We start from the raw sequence: 19,349 nt of genomic DNA on the forward strand, positions 1-19,349 counted from the left end.
TATGTTGCACTGAGCTTGGGTTTGTTTTTTTCTTAACATTACCTGTATCATAAGCATTTTCCCAGGTCTTTAGATAATCTTCGAGAACATGATTTAATGGCAGCGTAGTATCCCATGGGTGTATCATAGTTTATTTAAAAATTTCCCTATAGGTATTTAGGTTTTTTATTTTTAGACATACACCTATAAGGAACATCCTTGCACGTAAATCTTTATGCATGACTCTAGCCATTTCCTAGGATAGAGTCTTAGAAGTGGAATTACTAGTTCAAAGGGTAATGTTGAAAGCATCTGAGTAGGCTGTCCCCATCCTGGGACACTATATGAGACTGTGATGCCTAAGATGGGGTGGAAGGTGACTGTGATATACTTTATTCTACAGAAAACACCACACTATTCCAAACTGCACCTGAACACTAAAAGCCAGAATTTTTACTTCTACCTGAAATACCACAGTTTCTCTGTCTACGCTGAGCATTCTGTGGGGGAGAGGAATTGGTACAGTCTGATCCTTCATGGGAATGGAAAAAATATCTCCAGTCTGATGGTAGGTCGAGGCATTCCTTAGATTCCAAGTTGTCATCTCAGAGTAGGATTAATAGGTTTATGAGTAAATTTCCAAGGATCTGATGATCAAAATGGCAAATTATCGGTTCCCTGCTGTCAGTTGGGAAACCCTGGTGGCATAGTGGGTAAGTGCTGTGGCTGCTAACCAAAAGATCAGAAGTTCGAATCCACCAGGCGCTCCTTGGAAGCCCCCTGGGGCAGTTCTACTCTGTCCTGTAGGGTCGCTATGAGTCAGAATCGACTCCACGGCAATGGGTTTGGTTTGGTCTTTTTTTTTTTTTTTTTTTTGGTGTCAGTTGTAACAGATTTTTACTTTCCTCTATTGTAGGTGAAGGATGAAAAACACACAACAACCAACGGGATGACAGCTGTGAGGTTGGATGTCAGGGAGACCTCAAGCCCTTCTGTTCTCTTGGATCTTGAGTCTCCTTTGATCTATGGGGCTTCAGATGAAGATGTCTCACATTCTGCTTGTCCTGAACAGTAGAGTGTCAGGGGTGTGGGTGTCAGAAGGTGTTTCCTAGGACAGGGAAGGGTAGATAGGCTTGCTTTCCCGTATGATATTCAAAGATGACCCTGTCTCTGCGAATGCCCCCTAAACTCTGTTGCATAAATCCCTTCTGCTAGTTGTATCCATTTATTGTGCTCTCAGGAAGTAACTGAGTACTTTCTGTAATCACTGGAGAGAAGTTTAGAAGTGAGCAAATGATCCTGCCTTCATTGTTGGTGGTTGAGTATCTATTATTGTTACTGTGTTTTTATAGTTTTTATTATAAACTCATAGAGACATTATGGTGTAGTAAAGATAACACATTCGGAGTCAAAAGACTTGGTTCTAAATCCAGGTAAAGCTTGGAAGTCTTGTTAGACAGCAATGGACATGTACCGAGATGGAGCACCACAGAAGTCACCTGTTCTCCGTGTACCGAGATGGAGCACCACAGAAGTCACCTGTTCTCCGTGTACCGAGATGGAGCACCACAGAAGTCACCTGTTCTCCGTGGCAGGAATCAGCCATGAAATAGGCAGAGGCACATGCTTGTGGCCATCAAGATCAGGTGGCCGGTGTTGAGAACAGCAATTCGAGGAAAACTTTTACTGAAAAGCCTGAGTTTCACTGAAGTAATAATAATTTGCTTCTGAATATGCTTCAGAAGAAACAAACTGCTCAAAATAAGACAACGGTGAATACAGGACTTCTCTGGACCAGAGAGCCATAGGAACCTTCTAGAAGGGGTGAAAGGGCAACTGTTAGGTCAGTGAAAGATCATCTCAGGAATCAACATTCAGGACTCTAGAGGCAGCTGCCCTTCTCATCCCATGGGCCAGAGACGAAGGAAAAGCTATCAAAACAGAAATGTACCAATGACCCATCCTGAGGGGACAATCTAGGGACCCCAGTTCAGAAGACTAGAAAGATGACTCTGTAAGGATCCAAGATTGTCTACAAACCCAGAAACAATGATAACCCAGTCAAATGTGGTCTAAGAGTCTGAGTTTTGCATAAGTCAATCCAGACTTCATTTATAACAGGATAAGGTACTAGTTTTATGTAAACACCAACGTATATTTATATATACATCATTATTTTATTTTGTTTTTCTTAGTAAAGTCTTAATTGATGAATCCTACCATCATAAGAAAGAACTTTAGATGCACTTAAATGGATTAGTGAGGGAACTGAGACTTCCAAGAGTGACCATGACAGTGTCTATCCCAGCAAGGTATCTGATGAAGGTACAGCAGACAGAAAGTTACTATCTCAGGAAGGAGAAAGTTAAGGACAGCTGACTATTGATTTCTTCTTACACATAAAATTTATTCATTCATCCAGTTAACAATATACATTATGTATTTTTTGTCTTTTATATGCCACCCTCTCTCCTAGGCACTGGGGATATAGTTGTAAACCAGAGAGACTAGGTACCTGTTTGGGAAGGTTAACCTGATCTGTGAATAATGTCTCTACCCTCAGGTTTATTAACACTTTGCATAAAGATGTCAACATCTCCATGGGTAAAGATGAAGCCCTCAATGTTGGTAAAGCCTATGGTGTGTCCACTTACCAAGCTGTGGAAAGAGGAGAGTAAGAACATTACTTTTCTGGACATTTTACTTTTAACAACAATTTTTTTTTTCAATGCTTTCTTGACGTGCATCTCGGGGACTTAGGTACCTTTAGGCTAATCGTGAGTATAGAAGGCTCCTGCTTTTTTTCAACCTTTGCCTCCTTCCCTCAAGTCTCCCCTTTTTCTGCACAGATATATTGAGGTCATGATTGCTGTGAAGGCCATTCTATGTAGCTAAAATTTGGCCTGTTTCTGGGAGGTTCACAAAGTTTATTATTGGCTCTTGCTGCTACCCTTTAGTACTTCCCATTGTTACCTCATTACTCAGAACTTATCCTCTCAGGTTCCCTGTTTTATGCTGTTCCACGAATTCATAAGACTTGCATGAAGAAACTTCACCAGGGCCTGTTGTCAGCTGCTGTCAGGTCAGCCTCTGACTCATGGTGACCCCACGCAAAACAGAACAAAATGCTGCCGGGTCCAGCACCATTCCCATGACTGGTTGGGGATTGAACTGTTGTGATCCATAGGGTTTTCATTAGCTGATTTTTGGGAGTAGGTCACCAGGCCATTCTTCCCAGCCTGTCTTATTCTAGAATATCTACTGAAACATGTTTAGCATCAGAGCAACACACAAGCCTCCACTGATGGATGAGTGGTGGCTGCACATGTGTGCATTGGCTGGGAATCGAACCCAGGTCTCCCACATGGAAGACAAGAATTCTACTACTGAACCACTAGTGCCTCTTCTTGCCAGGGCCTGAGATCCTCAAAAGAAGGTGATTTGCAGCTTCTTTATTCAGGTTTAAGACTGAAAAAGCTCTCAGTGAAGAGCTCAGATCAGAGGCAGAAACCTGACATCGAAACAGCTCACTCCTAGAGACGTCTGTCTTCAGAGAGAAATGGTGGCTTCACACTCTGGTCAGCAGCAGAGAGATGAGATTACCCTTTCCCCTGGAGATGGGAGTGCTTTTCTAAGCCATGGTGTTTATTCTCCCCTAAACTCCTCCCATTCCAGATACCCTGCAGTGCATTGTAGAACAGAAGAGGAGGACTTTCATCTGAATTTGGGTCGACTAGACTTTGGTGCAGCATATCTGTTTGTTATTACTAATGTAAGTATCTGTGGCCACCCCACACTCTCCTTCCTCACCCTCACATGTATTACCCTGACATCCTCTTGCCAGGGACAGAGGACAAAGGAGACTGGCAAGAGAGAATCACATATGTCCAATGTAAGGTAGCAGGTTCTACACTAACTTGAGAAGCCTCACTGACGTCTCTGTGTGGGATTTTAAAATAGGTAACACTGGGAATAGGCAAAGGGTCTTGGGGAATGGGAGACATTATTGATTTTGAGCCGTCAGTATGAGGTGACATGGTCTGCTCCAGTCTCGTTATGACCCCAGGAAAACAAACAATATTTGTCCTCTTGGCAGGCTCCACATATGGGTCCCTCCCAGTACAACCCAGTGCTGTCGAGTCGATTCCGACTCATAGCAACCCTATATGGGTCCCTAGCTTCCTGGAAATTTAATCTGCTAACATATCACAGTTTGAAATATCAAGACTATTAAAAAAAAAAAATTTAGTAGATCTAAATCTCTGCACAAAAGTCTAGGGATCAGTTAACTATGGTTCATCAAAAGCAAAGTGACCAGGGCAGGATACCTCTGGATTTTAATTTGGATGTTAATCTTGATTCTAATTATATTTTATTACTTGTGACATTGTATCAAAGACAAAGTAGGAAAAAGAAGATGGTGCCTAAAAAAGAGAACATTTCTACAGGGAAGATGAGAAACTAATCTGGAAAGCTTTATTTATTTTAACTAATTACTGTATTTTTATGCATATAACGCACACCTTCTACATTTGTTTGCCCACTGCACCCTCCCCCATCCACGAGGTATTTTCATAAGTGCGCTCTGCTGATTTTTTTTAACAGAAACACGTAAAATTAACACAGCAGTGCTTAGGAAAATACCTCTTAGGAGGAGAGCACCATTGCCAAACAAATGTAGAAGATGCATATTATTTGCATAAAAATACAGTAATTAATTAACTAATTTAATTAACCTGATCTCTTTGTTGTGACATTTTTATAATGATTTTTTGAGATACAATTTACATACCATACAATTCACCCATTTACGTGATAGACGTTTGGGTTGTTTCTACCTTTTTTTTGGCTATTATGAAAAATACAGCTATGAACGTTCATGTATAAATTTTTGTATTGACTTTTTTTTATTTCTCTTGGGAATTTACATAGGAGTGGAATTGCTGGGTCATATGGTGACTCTGTGTTTAACTTTTTGAGGAACTGCAGACTGTATTTCAAAGCTGTATGATTCTACATTCCCCCCAGTGGGTATGAGTGTTCCATTTCTTCTACATCCTTGCTAATACTTGTCATCTGTCTTTTTGATTACTGCCATCCTCGTGGGTGTGAAGTGGTATCTCAGTGTGGTTTTGAGTTGATAGCTAATGATGCTGAACATTCTTTCTTGTACTTATTGGCCGGTTGTACTCTCCTTTGGAGAAATGTGTATTCAGATCCTTTGTCCTGATTTTTAATTGGGTTATTTGTAATTTTATTATTGACTTGTAAGCATTCTTTGTATATTCTAGATACAAATCTCTTATCAGTTATATAATTTGTAGATGTTTACTCCCATTCTGTAAGTTATTTTTTCACTTTTTTTTTTTTTTTTGCTTAGAACAACAGGAATTTCTTCTCTCATAGTTCAGGAGGCTAGAAACCTGGAACCAAAGTGTCAGAAGGGCTGTGCTCCCTCTGAAGGGTCCTAGCTTCTTGTGGTTGCTGCCAGTCCTTGGTGTTCCTTTGGCTTGTAAATGCCTCACTCCAGTTTCTGCTTCCATCGTCCCATGGCATTCGTCCATCTGTGTATGTCTGAACCTCTCTCTTCTAATAAGAACACCAGTCATTGGATTTAGGACCTACCCTAATCCAGAAAGACCCTATTTCCAAATAAAATCACGTTCACAGGTACCAGGGGTTATGACTTGACATATCTTTTAGGGGGACACGAATCAACCCACTGCAGATGCTAAGTAACTTTCTATAGATTCCAGTTGCAAAGTGCCTAAGGAAGGCTGGGTGATGAGCTAGATTCTTTATTTATTTTTATTTTTTTATTGTGCTTTAGGTGAAACTTTACAGAGCAAATTAGTTTCTCGTTCAACTATTCATACACAAATTGTTTTGTGACATTGGTTGCAATTCCCACAATCTGTCAACACTCTCTGCTTCCCTACCCCAGGTTTTTCCCTGTTTTCATCCATCCGTTTTTCCTGTCCCTTCCTGCCTTCTTATCATTGCTTTTGGGAATGTGCTGTCCATTTAGTCTCGTATACATGATAGTTTGTTTATAAAAACCCATTGCTGTCGAGTCAATTCCAACTCATAGCGACCCTATGGGACTGGGTGGAACTGCCCTATAGAGTTTCCAAGGAGCGCCTGGTGAATTCCAACTGCTAACCTTTTTGGTTAGCAGCCAAAGCACCTAACCACTACACCACCAGGTTTATAGATCTATCTAATCTTTGGCATAGAAACCCTGGTGGCATAGTGGTTAAGAGCTATGGCTATTAACCAAAAGTTCTGCAGTTCATGTTCAGCAGGCACTCCTTGAAAACTCCAGGAGGCAGTTCTATTCTGTCCTATAGGGTCGCTATGAGTCGGAATTGACTCAATGGCGATGGGTTTATGGGTTTAATCTTTGCCTGAAGGATGAACTTCAGGAGTGACTTCGGTTTTGAGTTAAAAGGGTGTCCATAGTCTTGGAAGTTCCTCCAGTCTCTGTCAAACCAATAAGTCTGTTTTTTTTTTTATCTGTGAATTTTGAATTTTGTTCTACAGTTTTCTCCCACTCTCTCTAGGACGCTGTATTGTCATCCCTCTCAGAGTAGCCAGTGGTAGCCGGGCACCATCTAACTGACCTGGACTCAGACTGGTGAAGCCTGTGGTACTGGTGGTCCATTAGTCCTTTGAACTAATATTTCCCTTGTGTCTTTGGTTTTCTACATTCTCCTTTACTCCAGATGGGATGGGACCAATAGATGTAACTTAGCTGGCTGCTTGCAAGCTTTTAAGACCCCAGACACTACTCACCAGAATTGGATGTAGGACATTTTCTTTATGAACTATGTTACACCAGTTGACCTAGATGTCCCCTGAGGCCACGGTCCCAGCCCTCAGCCCCAGTAACTCAGTCCCTCAGGGGGTTTGGATGTATCGATGAAGCTTCCATGACTGCTTTGGTCATGTTGTGCTGACTTCCCCTATATTGTATACTATCTTTCCCTTCACCAAAATTAACACTTACCCACTACTATCTAACTAGTGATTTGCCCTCCCCACTCCTCCTTTCCCTCGCAATCATCAAAGATTGTTTCCTTCTGCATGTAAACCTTTTCATGAGTTATTATAATAGCTTGTAGCTTCTCTTTTTACTCTTTTAATGAGGCCTTTTGATGATCATAAGTGTTTAATTTTTAGAAACCACCACACAGTTATCTAGTTTATCCTCTGGTGTTTGTGCACTGTTATGATTTGTATCCTATTTATGCCATATGTTAGGTCCCCTGGCATTGTCCCTATTTTCTCTTCCATGATCTTGATAGTTTTAGGTTTTATATTTAGGTCTTTGATCCATTTTGAATTAGTTTTTGTGTATGGCGTGAGGTATGGGTTCTGTCTCATTTTTTTTTTTTTTTTACAGATGAATGTCCAGTTTTGCCAGCACCATTTGTTACAAAGGCTGTCTTTTCCCCCATTTAATGGACTTAGGGCCTTTGTCAAAGATCAGCTAGCTGTAGGTGGATGAATTTATGTCTGGGTTCTCAATTCTGTTACATTGGTCTATGTGTCTGTCCTTGTACCAGTACAAGGCTGTTTTGACTACCGGGCCTATATATTAGGTTCTAAAATCAGGTAGTATGTAGCCTCCTACGTTGTTCTTTTTCAATAATGCTTTACTTATCCAAGGCCACATAAAATTCCCTTTCCACATAAAATTAATGATTAACTTTCCCAACTCGTTAAAGAGTGCTGTTAGTATTTGGATCAGGATTGCATTATATCAGGAGATTGCTTTGGGTAGAATTGATATTTTCACAATGTTGAGTCTACCTATCCATGTGCATGGTGTGTTTTTCCATTTATGTAAGTTTCTTTTGGTTTCTTGCAGTTGTATTTTTTAGGTTTTTTTTTTTTTTTGCGTATGTCTTTTACGTCACTGCTTAGATTTATTCCTAAGTTTTTTTTTTTTTAGTTGCTATTATAAATGGTATTGTTTTCTTGATTTTCTTTTCAAATATAGGTGTACAGGAATCCAACTAATTTTTGCATGTTGATCTTATATCCTGCTACACTGCTAAATTAGTTTTACTGGTTTTCTTGTGGAATCTTTGGGTTCTCTATGTATAGGATCATATCATCTGTGAACAGGGATAGTTTTACTTCTTCTATTCCCATTTGGATGCCTTTTATTTCTTTTTCTTGCCTCGTTGCTCTAGCTAGTACGTCCAGCACAATGTTAAATAGAAGTGGTGATAAAGGGCATCAGAAGAATGCTTTCAGCCTCTCTCCATTGAGCATGATGTTGCTGTCGATTTTGTATAGATGCTCTTATTATGTTGAGGAATTTTCCTTGTATTCCTGCTTTATTGAGAGTTTTTATCAGGAATGGGTGTTGGACTTTATTAAATGCCTTTTCTATGTCGATTGCGATGATCACGTGATTCTTTTCTTTTGGCCTGTTTATTTGGTGGATTATGTTGATTGATTTTCTAATGTTGAATCATCCTTGCATACTTGGTATGGATTCCACTTGGTCATGGTGTATTATTTTTTTGACACGATGCTGAATTCTATTGGCTAGACTTTTGTTGAGAGTTTTTGCATCTATATTCATGACAGATACTGGTCTGTAATTTTCTTTTTTTTGTGTGGTGCTTTGCCTGGCTTTGGTGTCAGGGTTATGCTGGCTTCGTAGAATGAATTCAGGAGTATTCCTTCCTTTTCTATGCTCTGAAATAGTTAGAGCAGTACTAGTGTGAGCTCTTCTCTGAATGTTTGGTAGAATTCTTCAGTGAAGCCATCTGGACCAGGGCTTTTTTTGTTGTTGTTGGGAGTTTTTTTTATTACCTCCTCAGTCTCTTCTGTTGTTATGGGTCTGTTTTGGTTTTCTATCTCAGCTTGTGTTAGTTTAGGTAGGTAGCGTTCTAGAAATTTGTCCATTTCCTCTAGGTTCTCAAATCTGTTGGAGTACAGTTTGCATAGTATTCTGTTATGATCTTTTTTTTTTTTTTTTTCCTGTTGGGTCTGTTATAATGACCCTCATCTTATTTCTTATTTGGGTTATTTGCCTCCTCTCCTGTTTTTCTTTTGTCAGTTTGGCCAATGGGTTGTTGATCTTTTCAAAGAACCAATTTTTGGTCTTGTTGATTCTATTGTTTTTCTGTTCTCTATTTCATTTCCGCTCTAATCTTTATTATTTCCTTTTTCTGTTGGGTCTAGACTACTTTTGCTATTCTCTTTCTATTTGTTTGAGTTGTAGGGCTAATGTTTTGATTTTGGCCCATTCTTTTTTCTTGATGTATGTGTTTATTGCTATCAATTGACCTCTGAGCACTGCCTTTGCTTTGTCCCAAAAGTTTTGGTATGATGTGTTTTCATTCTCATTTGATTCTAGCAATTTTTTTATTCTTTCTTTGATTCTTCTGTTATCTAGTTTTTTCTAAGCAAGGTGTTATTCAGTTGCCATATATTTGATTTTTTATCCTTGCTCTTCCTGTTATTGATTTTTACTTTTATGACATTGTGATCAGAGAGAACGCTTTGTATTATTTCGATGTTTTGGATTTTATTGAGGTTTGCTTTATGGCCTAAAATGTGGTCTGTTCCGGAGAATGTTCTGTGTGCGTTGGAAAAGAATGTATACTTTGGCTGTTCTGTGGTGCACTCTATATGTGTTTATGAGGTCAAGTTGGTTGATTTTGGCCTTTAGATTTTCTGTATCTTTGTTGAGTTTCTTTCTAGACATTCTGTCCTTTACCAAAAGTAGTATGTTGAAGTCTCCTACTATTATTTTGGAACTGTCTATTTCTATTTTCAGTGCTGTTAGAATTTATTTTATGTATTTTGGAGCCCTGTCATTGGGTGTGTAGATATTTATAAAGGTTATGTCTTCTTGGAGGATTGTACCTTTAATCATTATATAATGTCCTTCCTTGTCTTTTATTGTTGATTTTGCCTTAAAGTCTATTGTATCTGAGATTAGGATTGCCACTCCTACTCTTTTTAGGTTACCATTTGCTTGATACATTTTTGCCATCCTTTGGTTTGTAATACAGTTTTGTCTTTGTGTCTAAGATACGTCTCTTGTAGACAGCATATTGATAGGTCATGTTTGTTTATCCATTCTGCCAATCTCTGTCTCTTTACAGGTGCATTTAAGTCATTTCCATTCAGTGTGATTATATTGCCGATGTGAATTTGTGAGTTTATATTGACAGGTATGAGTTTATTGCTGTCATTTTGTAATGCCCCCCCCCCTTTTTTTTTTTTTGTGGTGCTGACATTCTCTTTGTTCCTTTTACTCCCCTGTGCTGAGTTTCTTTTGTTTGTGGACTTTCTTTCCTTTCATAATTGTAGATTTTGTGTTTACTGAGTTTTTATACTTTTCTTTTTTTTAATTCTGATGAGTAGGTTTGTAAACTTTCTTTGTTGTTACCTTGAAATTTACCCTTATCTTTTGAACCAGTCTTTTATTACTCGATATCACCTTGACTTCCTCTCCATTTGAAAATTCTATACTTGCACTGTTTATTCCCCCTTTTATTGCTTTGATATTGTCTTGGTTTACAGATTGATGTCTCTGTTGCCCTGTTTTAAGTCTTTTTAGCTTTGTTTTATTATAGAGAGTTCTTTACCTAGGTTGGTATCTGGCTGATGTTGTCCTGTGTCCTGGACTCTTGTTGTCTGATGTTAGTTCTCTAACAGAAGGACTCCCTTTAATATTTCTTGTTAGCTTGGCTTGGTTTTTGCTAATTCTCTTAATTTCTGTTTATCTGGAAATGTCATAATTTCACCATTGCATTTGAAAGAGTTTTGTAAGATATAATATTCTTGGTTGGCAGTTTTTTTCTTTCATGGTTTTGTATATGCCATCCCATTGCTTGCTTGTGTGCATAGCTTCTGCTGAGTAATCAAAGCTTAGTCTTACTGTTTCCCCTTTGTAAGTGACTTTTCATTTTTCTTGAGCTGCTCTCGTGATTCTTTCTTTGTCTTTAGTTTTAGCAAGTGTAATTATATGTCTTGGTGACTTTCTTTTGGGGTCTATCCTATATGGAGTTCATAAGACTTCTTGGATGGTCAGCTTTTCATCTTGCATGATATTTGGGAAGTTTTCTGCCATAACATCTTCAACTATCTTCTCTGTGTTTTGCATTTTCTCCCCTTGTTCTGGAACTACAATCACATGAAAATTTTTGCACTTGATTGTGTACCACATCATTCTTAAGTTTTCTTCATTTTTTTCTCGGATTTTTCCTCAAAGCGTTGTCCATGGATTTGTCTTCAATCTCGCTGATTTTGTCTTCCATTGTTTCAAATTTGCTCCTAAAGACTCCTATCGAGTTGTCCATTTCTGAAATTTTGTTATGTATCTTTTGGATTTCTAGTTGCTGTTTTTGTATGATTTCTAATTATTTATTATTTTGATGTTTTGTTCTTGTATTATTTTCCTGAATTCTTCTATTGCTTTGTCTGTGTTTCCTTGATTTTTTCTATGTTTTCTTTGGTTTTGTCTATGTTTTCCAAGATTTTGTATATTTTTTCCTTGTCTTTGTGTCTTCTTTGATTTCTTTCCTAATCTCTTAGAAAATCCTAAATATTAGCCTTTTGAATTCCATACCAGATAGTTCCACTGCCTTTTCTTCCTCCGGAAAGTAATCCAATTCTTTATTTCGGTCACTTGCTGGAGTCATCTTGTTCTGCTTTTTTGTATATTTTGATATTGTCTGCTGTCCCCAAGACATTAAGGTATTATTTTATTTATTTATTTATTTATTGTACATTCATTTGTTTTGCCCTGCTTTTTTGTTTTGTTTTGATATGTTATGTTGGGCAGGCCAGGAGTGTTTTTCTGTTAGCTTATTTGTGGGCACGACTTTTCTCACTACCTTGCTGGGCAGTCAGGGCAGCAGAAGGCAGGGCAAACCCACCTCACTGTACATTGGTTTGGTGAAGTGGCTGAGGGCAGACTGGGTGATCCCTGTCTGCCTCCTGATGTTGGTCCAGCTGTGTGGGAGCATTCACAGCCCCTCACCAGTTAGGCGGGGGTGTCGGACAGAGACTGGTATGAACTCGCTTCCCACTGTTCAGCAGCTGATCAAGTGGTGCGGGGGCAGTGTGGGCCTAGTGTGGCAGTAGTCCTGAGCAACAGGAATGCTCTACCCATGGTGGCACATTGGGGGCTGGTGGGAAGGAGGGGTAGCATATGGGCTAGTTGGGTGGAGAAAGCAGAGAGAGAAAGATATTTAAAAAGAGGGTAGCCAGTGGGTGGGGAAGGGTGCACCTGGGGGCTAGCAGGAAAGGGTGGGAGGTAGTGTATGAGGCTAGGTGGGAGGTAGAAAGAAAAGAACAATAAAGGAAGTTGCAGCATAGTGGGGGCGGAGCAGACCCAGGGCAGTGGCTCTCCAGCTGTGGTGGCATGACTGGGTCTGGCGGGAGGGAAAAGAGGTGGCATATGTGGCTAGGTTGGAAGGAGAAAAAAAGGAAGAAAGGGAAAAGAAAAAAATTAAACAAAAAACTGGCAGCTCAGTCGGGTCTGGCAATTGGGGGTGAGGCGGACCTGAGAGCCAACTGGAAGGGAGGGGATGTGATGTATGGAGCTAGGCGGGAGGGAGAAAGAAAAGAATGAACAGAAAGGAACAAAAGCAAAAAAACAAAAGAGTGGCATGGCAGGAGTCAGCAGGTAGGTGCGGGGCAGACCCACGGTAGCAGCAAGCTTGTTCCTCTCCAGCCGAGTGGCGCAGGCCACCTGTTGGGAAGGGGCGGAGATGGTGCACAGGTCTAGGTGAGAGGGAGAAAGAAACGGAAGAAAAGGAAAGACAAAAAAAATGCAAAGGGAGCCAGCCAGTGGGGGCAGCGCTGACCCAGGGTAGTGGTGAGCCAGCGTCTCTCTAGCTGAGTGTTGTGGTATGACCTGTCAGGAGGGAACAGAGGCTGGTTATGTGAGAGGGAGAAAGAAAAGGAAGAAAGTGAAAGACGAAAAATGGCATGGCGGGAGCTAGCCAGTGGGGGCGGGTCAGACCCAGAGCGGCAGTGAGCCAGCGTCTCTCCAGCCAAGTGGCGTGGCATGGCCCATTGGGAAATGGTGGAGGTGGTGTACAGGACAGAAGGGTGAGGGGTGGGAAAACATGTTTTTCTGGTTACTGGTTGCTCTTTCTCCTGTTGGAACTCCATGAATTTGCCTTCCTGTACTCCCTGTCCAGGGTTATTGCTTGCTGTGCTCCAAGATGGCAAGGTTGTGCTGCTTTCTCTGTCGAGGGACCTCCACTCTGTGATTATCCTTGTTACCTGTTCTCCATCAGCTTCTTCATCCATTTGGTGCTTGATCTAGTTATTTATTCCTTCATTTGATGCTTAGGGTTCCAGGATTGACATTCGTATTTGTTTTACTTAGCTTTTCTTTGCTGCAGAGGGATGGCATGGTGCCTCTGTCTATAGTGCCACGTTGGCTCTGCCTTGCTTTTTTCACTTTCTTGTTGATATCCTTCAAAGCAGAAAAGTTCTTAATTTTAATGCTATACAATTTATCAATTTTTTCCTCTTGGTTGGTTACGTAGAAAATTGAATAAGGGATTAAAGTTTTCTCAAGAAAATGCTTTCCAAGATATTTTGAAAAATTCTTTTTTGTTTGTAAAATTCAGATACCATCATTTATTTAAAATATTGGCCAGCCTCCAAATGCCCAATAGCTCAAAATGGTGGGAATCCAAACTACAAGATCAAAATATTGTTCTGGCATCTGAGTAAGTGTGGTGTTACTCTCCCATTGCCATCGAGTCGGTTTTGACTTATAGCGACCCTGTAGGGCAGAGTAAAACTTCCCCTTATGGTTCCAAAGCTGAAATTTTTTTGGAAGCAGACTGCCATATCTTTCTCCTGTGGACCAGCTTGTGGTTTCTAACCACTGACTTTTTGGTTAGCAGCCAAGTGCTTAACCACTGTACCACTAGAGTGTTACCAAAAGGAATTTAAAAAAAACTAATTGTGTAGAGATTGCTGAATGAAACTACAGAGAAAAAAGAGTGGATGAAAGATCACAGAATGGATAAAAGATCATAGAATGCTTACAGGTCAAGAGTCTTGAGACTACTGACAAGCCCATTTCTTCTTTTCCCCACTAAGAACACCAGTCAGGGTCCTAAGGCCTGGAAGTTGGAAGACATGACAGTCAGCAAAATGTCCATTGCATGGCAGCTACCACAATATGCCCTGGTTACAGCAGGGGAAGTTATGTTCTCTGTCACAGGACTTGAGTTTTCTTATGCTCAGGTAGGTTTTTGCCAGTGGAAGGTGAAGGTAAAAACATTGCCCAGTGGCTGGTGAGTTTTAATTCTGGCACTGGCTTATATAGGAATGTGACCCAGACTAAGACCTCCATTTCTTTTGGCCTTGGGTTCCTTCTATATGAATGATCCTGAACAAAGAGTCATCTTGACGCCCAGGATCCTGGCAGTGCAGCATAGGACCCTATGTTGTTTCAGCTAAAGGAAAGGATACTTGAAGATTAAAAGTAAGGGCTGAGGAGTCAGACTACCCATGCTCAAATTTTGGCTGCACAACCTATTGTGTAACCTTGAATAAGTGAATTAACTTCAAACACTATTTTTCTTTGTGTAAAATAAGAATAGTAATAGAACTTCTCTTAGGGTTATTTTGAAGATTATATGATGTATGAATTAAAATATTCAATGAAAAGCCAAATTTATTATTGCTAACATTATCACCACACCTTGAATCAACATGATAGCTGAACTTAGTAAGGGAAATTCAAATCTGGGGGCTTTTGTGAGAGAAATTTTCTGAATAGATTGATGGGTCATGGGGGTGGTGGAGGGAGTTTGTTTATTCACAGATTTTTGTCCTCTCCAGGCTCCCTCTAGCATGAAATCTGTACTCCAGGCAGCGTGGTTATTGACGGTTGCTTTTGGGAATATCATCGTGCTTGTTGTGGCGCAGTTCAGTAGCCTGGAGCAGGTATGGATCTGAGGGAAGCAGGAGCTCTTGTCTACCCATGGTTTTTCCCCCAAATTCCTTTTCTTCCTCTCCTCATCTTTCTGCCTCCCACATCTCCCAGTGCTGTGCCATGAGATAGATTAGATTTACCCAGACTTTGCTAGGAAAATAGACATATGTAAGTGGCAATAATGGTCACCATAGGCCCATGTAAGGACAAACCAATGAACCCAGTCTTATTCCCAGAAAACCTCTGCATAAACTGGTGAGTCTGGGTCAATATGTTCCCCAGTTCTTATCCTGTGAAGATTTCTTTAGTAACCAGGTGTCTCCATAGTCTTCTTTGTCTTTGGCTGGGTTCTCTAGAGAAGCTAAACCAGTGCAGCTTATAAATATATATTGAGAGAGATTTATATCAAGGAAATGGCTCACATGGTTGTAAAGGCTGGAAAGTCCCAAGTCCATGGGTCAGGCTGGAGGTTTCTCCTGACTCACATAGCTGCAGGGGCTGGCAAACCCAAGATCAGGAGGTCAGACAGCAGGCTTCTGGTTAATAGGCTGTGGAAGCCAACGAATCCCAAGATTGGCAGATAAGCTGCTAGCTCAAGTCCCAAGAAACATAGGTTAGATGAACAGGAGCCAGCTGCAGGGTCCAGAGTGAGCAAAAGCCATCAAGCTTTGCCAGAAAGTCCACCCATATTGGATACAAGCCACACCCCCAGGGAAACTCCCTTTCAATTGATTGGCTGCTCATAACAGATCTCATTGTGGAGGTGACCGCATCATTACAGGGCTGTCAAACTACATCATAACTGCCAAACCACTGAAAATCATGGCCCAGCCAAGGTGACACACAACCTCAACAATCACATTCTTTTTTATTTTTTTCTCCCTGCAGTGGGCTGAATTTATTTTGTTTTCCTGTCTCCTGCTGGTGGTCTGCCTGCTCTTTTCCATCATGGGATACTACTATGTTCCTGTAAAGTCAGAGGACATTCAGGGACCTGAAGATAAGCAGATTCCTCATATTCAAGGAAACGTGATCAACCTGGAGACCAAGAAAACAAAGCTCTGACATTTCCCTTAACCCTGTCCCAATCCCAATTCCTGACCTTAGTCTCAGTCATTACCTATCTTCAAACATTGTTTTTTCCCACTGGTTAGGTGAGAGAGATAGCATCATATCTGGGCTGATCTCCAACTTTTTCCACAATAAAGGTGACTCTAGGACTGGGCTTTCTAGTACATCTTTGAACAGGACCTTGAGACTCTATGTCCCCCCACTATCAGTGAGTTCTGTAAACCTTGTGCAGTGTTGCTGAAGCTGACTTAATGTGTCCTAATGGCCATGAAACAGACAGATATGTAACTGAGATCAGTCTCTGTGAGTATGCAAACATACGTGGAAATTCTTTCAGAGGTACCTGCTGTTTAGTACTGATGTCTCCCCACTTGTTGAGGTGCTGAGTTGGGAGCAAAATTTCAGAATACTAGAGAAAAGATATTGCAAGTGTTTTCAAAAGTAATGGAGTTGAACTATTCACAAGAACCTCAAGAACTGTTGTCTGGTATGTTCTGGTCCAGTGGTTCACCTGTCAGCTGGTCAGTATTGATAAAACCCTAGTGAAATTTTCAATATGGAGGGGTGATAGGAGACAGAATGCCATTTTATTAAAACACAGAAGAGCATATATCTTTCTGATGATTACAGTATCTTATCTACTCACCCAAACACCCCTTTCATAGTACTTATAGATCTTGGACATGAAATTAAAGATAATAAATATTGGTAAATATGGTTCCGAAAAACAGGAACAGGTATAAAACGTGGGTATGCTGATGAGCCATTCTTCTACAGTGCACGTTCCTCTTAGGAACCACAGTGTTCCAGCCCTGGATTACGCTCTCCTGTGGACAGCTGTATAGACCCTGCCTTAGTTTCTTAGTGCTGCCACAACAGAAATACCACAAGTGGGAGGCTTTATCAAACAGAAATTTACTTTCTCACAGTTTAGGAGGCTAGAAATCCAAATTTGGGGCCCTGGCTCTAGGAGAAGGCTTTCTCTCTCTGCCAGCTCTAGTGGAAGGTCCTTGTCTCTTTTCAGCTTCCATTCCAAGGTTCTTTGGCAATCTTCACATGTTGTGCATCTATCTTACCCCATCTGTGCTTCCTTGCTCCTGTGCCTAATCTGTTCTTTTTATATTTCAAAAATGTTTGGCTTAAAACACACCCTACATTGATATAGCCTCATTAGTGCAACAAAGAAAACTCTGTTCCCAAATGGAATTACATCCACAAGTCAACCAAAACCAAACCTATCGCCATCAAGTTGATTCTGACTCATAGCAACCCTGTAGAACAGGGTAGAACTGCCCCACAGGGTTTCCAAGGAGTGGCTGGAGGATTCGAACTGCTGACCTTTTGGTTAGCAGCCAGGCCCTTAACCAATGTGCCACCAGAGCCCCATCCACAAGAATAAACAAACAAACAAAAAAACCTAAACCCATTGCCATGAAGTCTATTCTGACTCATAGCAACCCTATAGGACAGAATAGAACTGCCCCATAGGGCTTCCAAGGAGCAGCTGGTGGATTTGAACTGCTGACCACCAGCAGTGGTTAGCAGCCATATCACTTAACCACTGCGCCACCGGGGCTGCAGCCATAAGTGTAGGCTAGGTTAGGGTTTACAACACATATTTTTGGAAAACACAATTCTATACATAACAGATGGTAGTTGTAATTTTGTAACTCTGCCTTTTCAATATTCCTGGGTCAGATTTTATTACTATATCATGCCTTGCAATAATTTTTATCAGTCTAACTTCCTTTTATTATTATTGCCTTCAGCTTTGATCAAAATAGTTGCTCTGTTTTGATATTTTTTCCTGTTTTACATTTCCTGTTATTTTAAATGCCATTTATTCCTTTAGGCCCAGGTGTTCCCTGTTTAAGGAGCCCTGGTGATGCATTGGTTTGGTGCTCAGCTGCTAACCAAAAGGTCGATGGTTTGAACCCAACAGCCACTCTGTGGGAGAAAGATGTTGCAGTCTGCATCTGTAAAGATTTTTGCCTTGGAAACCCTAGGCAGCAGGTCTACCCTGTCCTATAGGCTTTCTATGAGTTGGAATTGTCTCCATGGCAGTGGATTTGGTTTGGTTCAGTCCCTGTTTATTCAACAAGGTTATATTAATGTTCTAGGTTCAGGCTCTATAATGGTAATGCTCAGTAGAGAAGCATGGGCCCACATGAGGAGCCAATCAAAATTTGTGGGCATAGTGGTGGTAAAGGATGAGAGGTTTTTATTTGTTTTTGATGAAAAGGGTTGAGAAACACTGTCTTGCACACAATGAATGAATCAGGAGACAGACGTGGGAATATCATTACTATGCAGGGTGTTGCTAGGAAAAAAGTTTCAGAAGCACTAAATTAGAAAGCTTCATTTTCATTGGTTTTGCTCCAATATTGTCATCTAGAACAGTATTGAATCTCACATTGTAAATATAACAGGTAGGAAAATTTGTTCTAGTTTCCCAAGCTTTGCGTACGTTAGTTTTAGCGACCAAGGTTTCAGAAGTATAAAAGTGGCAGCAACCTGCCCAGTTTCCCCAGATACCTTGATGTGAACCTGACTGTACTCCTTCAAAAGATCACCTTTTCATTTTTCAGCTGCTTTAACTCAAACTGTTACACAAAATACTGTTTCAAGAGGTATTAACAGTGCTCTATAAATAAAAGTTTCTATGAACAAATAGGAAACCCTGGTGGTGTAGTGGTTAAGAGCTATGGCTGCTAACCAAAAATGTCAGCAGTTCAAATCCGTCAGGGGGAATAAGGCATACTTTAGCTTTCCCTTATCATTTGCCTGTTAAAGGCCGTGAGAAAGGCTGCAGTAAAGACTCCAAACACTTTATTTAACCTAGCATGGTACAGTGTTCTGCAAAGCACTGGTTTGGGAAAAACTGTGAGACAATTCTTTCTTATATTAAACTAAAAGCCACTGATTCTTTCCTCTCTATCCTTATAACAAGACTAAGCATAGCCCCCCTTTCACATGGCAGACTTTTACCTGTCTGAGGAGAGCTTTCCTGTCTCCTCCCTAGTCATCAACTATTCATCAAGCTTAAGATTCTCAGTTTCTTTAATGGTTCCTCATAGGACATAGTTCAGTCCTTTCACTGTCCTGCTTTCCCTTTTCTGAAAAATATCCTTTGCCTGGAATGTGACAGTGGATCAGAATTCCTCTTATTATGTGATGTCTGAATCCAAATTCAACATTTCAGAGGTGGCCTAACTGGAAGAGCTAGGACCTGCCTTTCTCCCAACAATACGCTTCTGTTGATGCAGCGTAACATTAGATGTTTTTGGCAGCTACAACAGAATGTAAGTTTGTTGTCAAATTACAGTTCTACAAAGTTAAGCTATAAGGTCTGGTA

General features: G+C 40.5%; 1 protein-coding gene across 1 annotated transcript in view; it reads left to right on the forward strand.

The window, feature by feature from the left end:
- Positions 1 to 16,074, forward strand: part of SLC15A2 (solute carrier family 15 member 2) — a 46,591-nt gene extending 30,517 nt beyond the window's left edge. Inside the window, exons 16-22 of the mRNA XM_003412967.4 lie at positions 383 to 547; positions 896 to 942; positions 2,543 to 2,653; positions 3,655 to 3,751; positions 14,083 to 14,229; positions 14,830 to 14,934; positions 15,812 to 16,074. Of these exons, the coding sequence (XP_003413015.2) occupies positions 383 to 547; positions 896 to 942; positions 2,543 to 2,653; positions 3,655 to 3,751; positions 14,083 to 14,229; positions 14,830 to 14,934; positions 15,812 to 15,988 (849 nt within the window). The 3' untranslated portion in view covers positions 15,989 to 16,074. The remainder of the gene's footprint in view (positions 1 to 382; positions 548 to 895; positions 943 to 2,542; positions 2,654 to 3,654; positions 3,752 to 14,082; positions 14,230 to 14,829; positions 14,935 to 15,811) is intronic.
- Positions 16,075 to 19,349: the final 3,275 nt, after the last annotated feature.

Source organism: Loxodonta africana, chromosome 1 (assembly GCF_030014295.1).
Source record: "Loxodonta africana isolate mLoxAfr1 chromosome 1, mLoxAfr1.hap2, whole genome shotgun sequence".
NCBI lineage: Eukaryota > Metazoa > Chordata > Mammalia > Proboscidea > Elephantidae > Loxodonta > Loxodonta africana.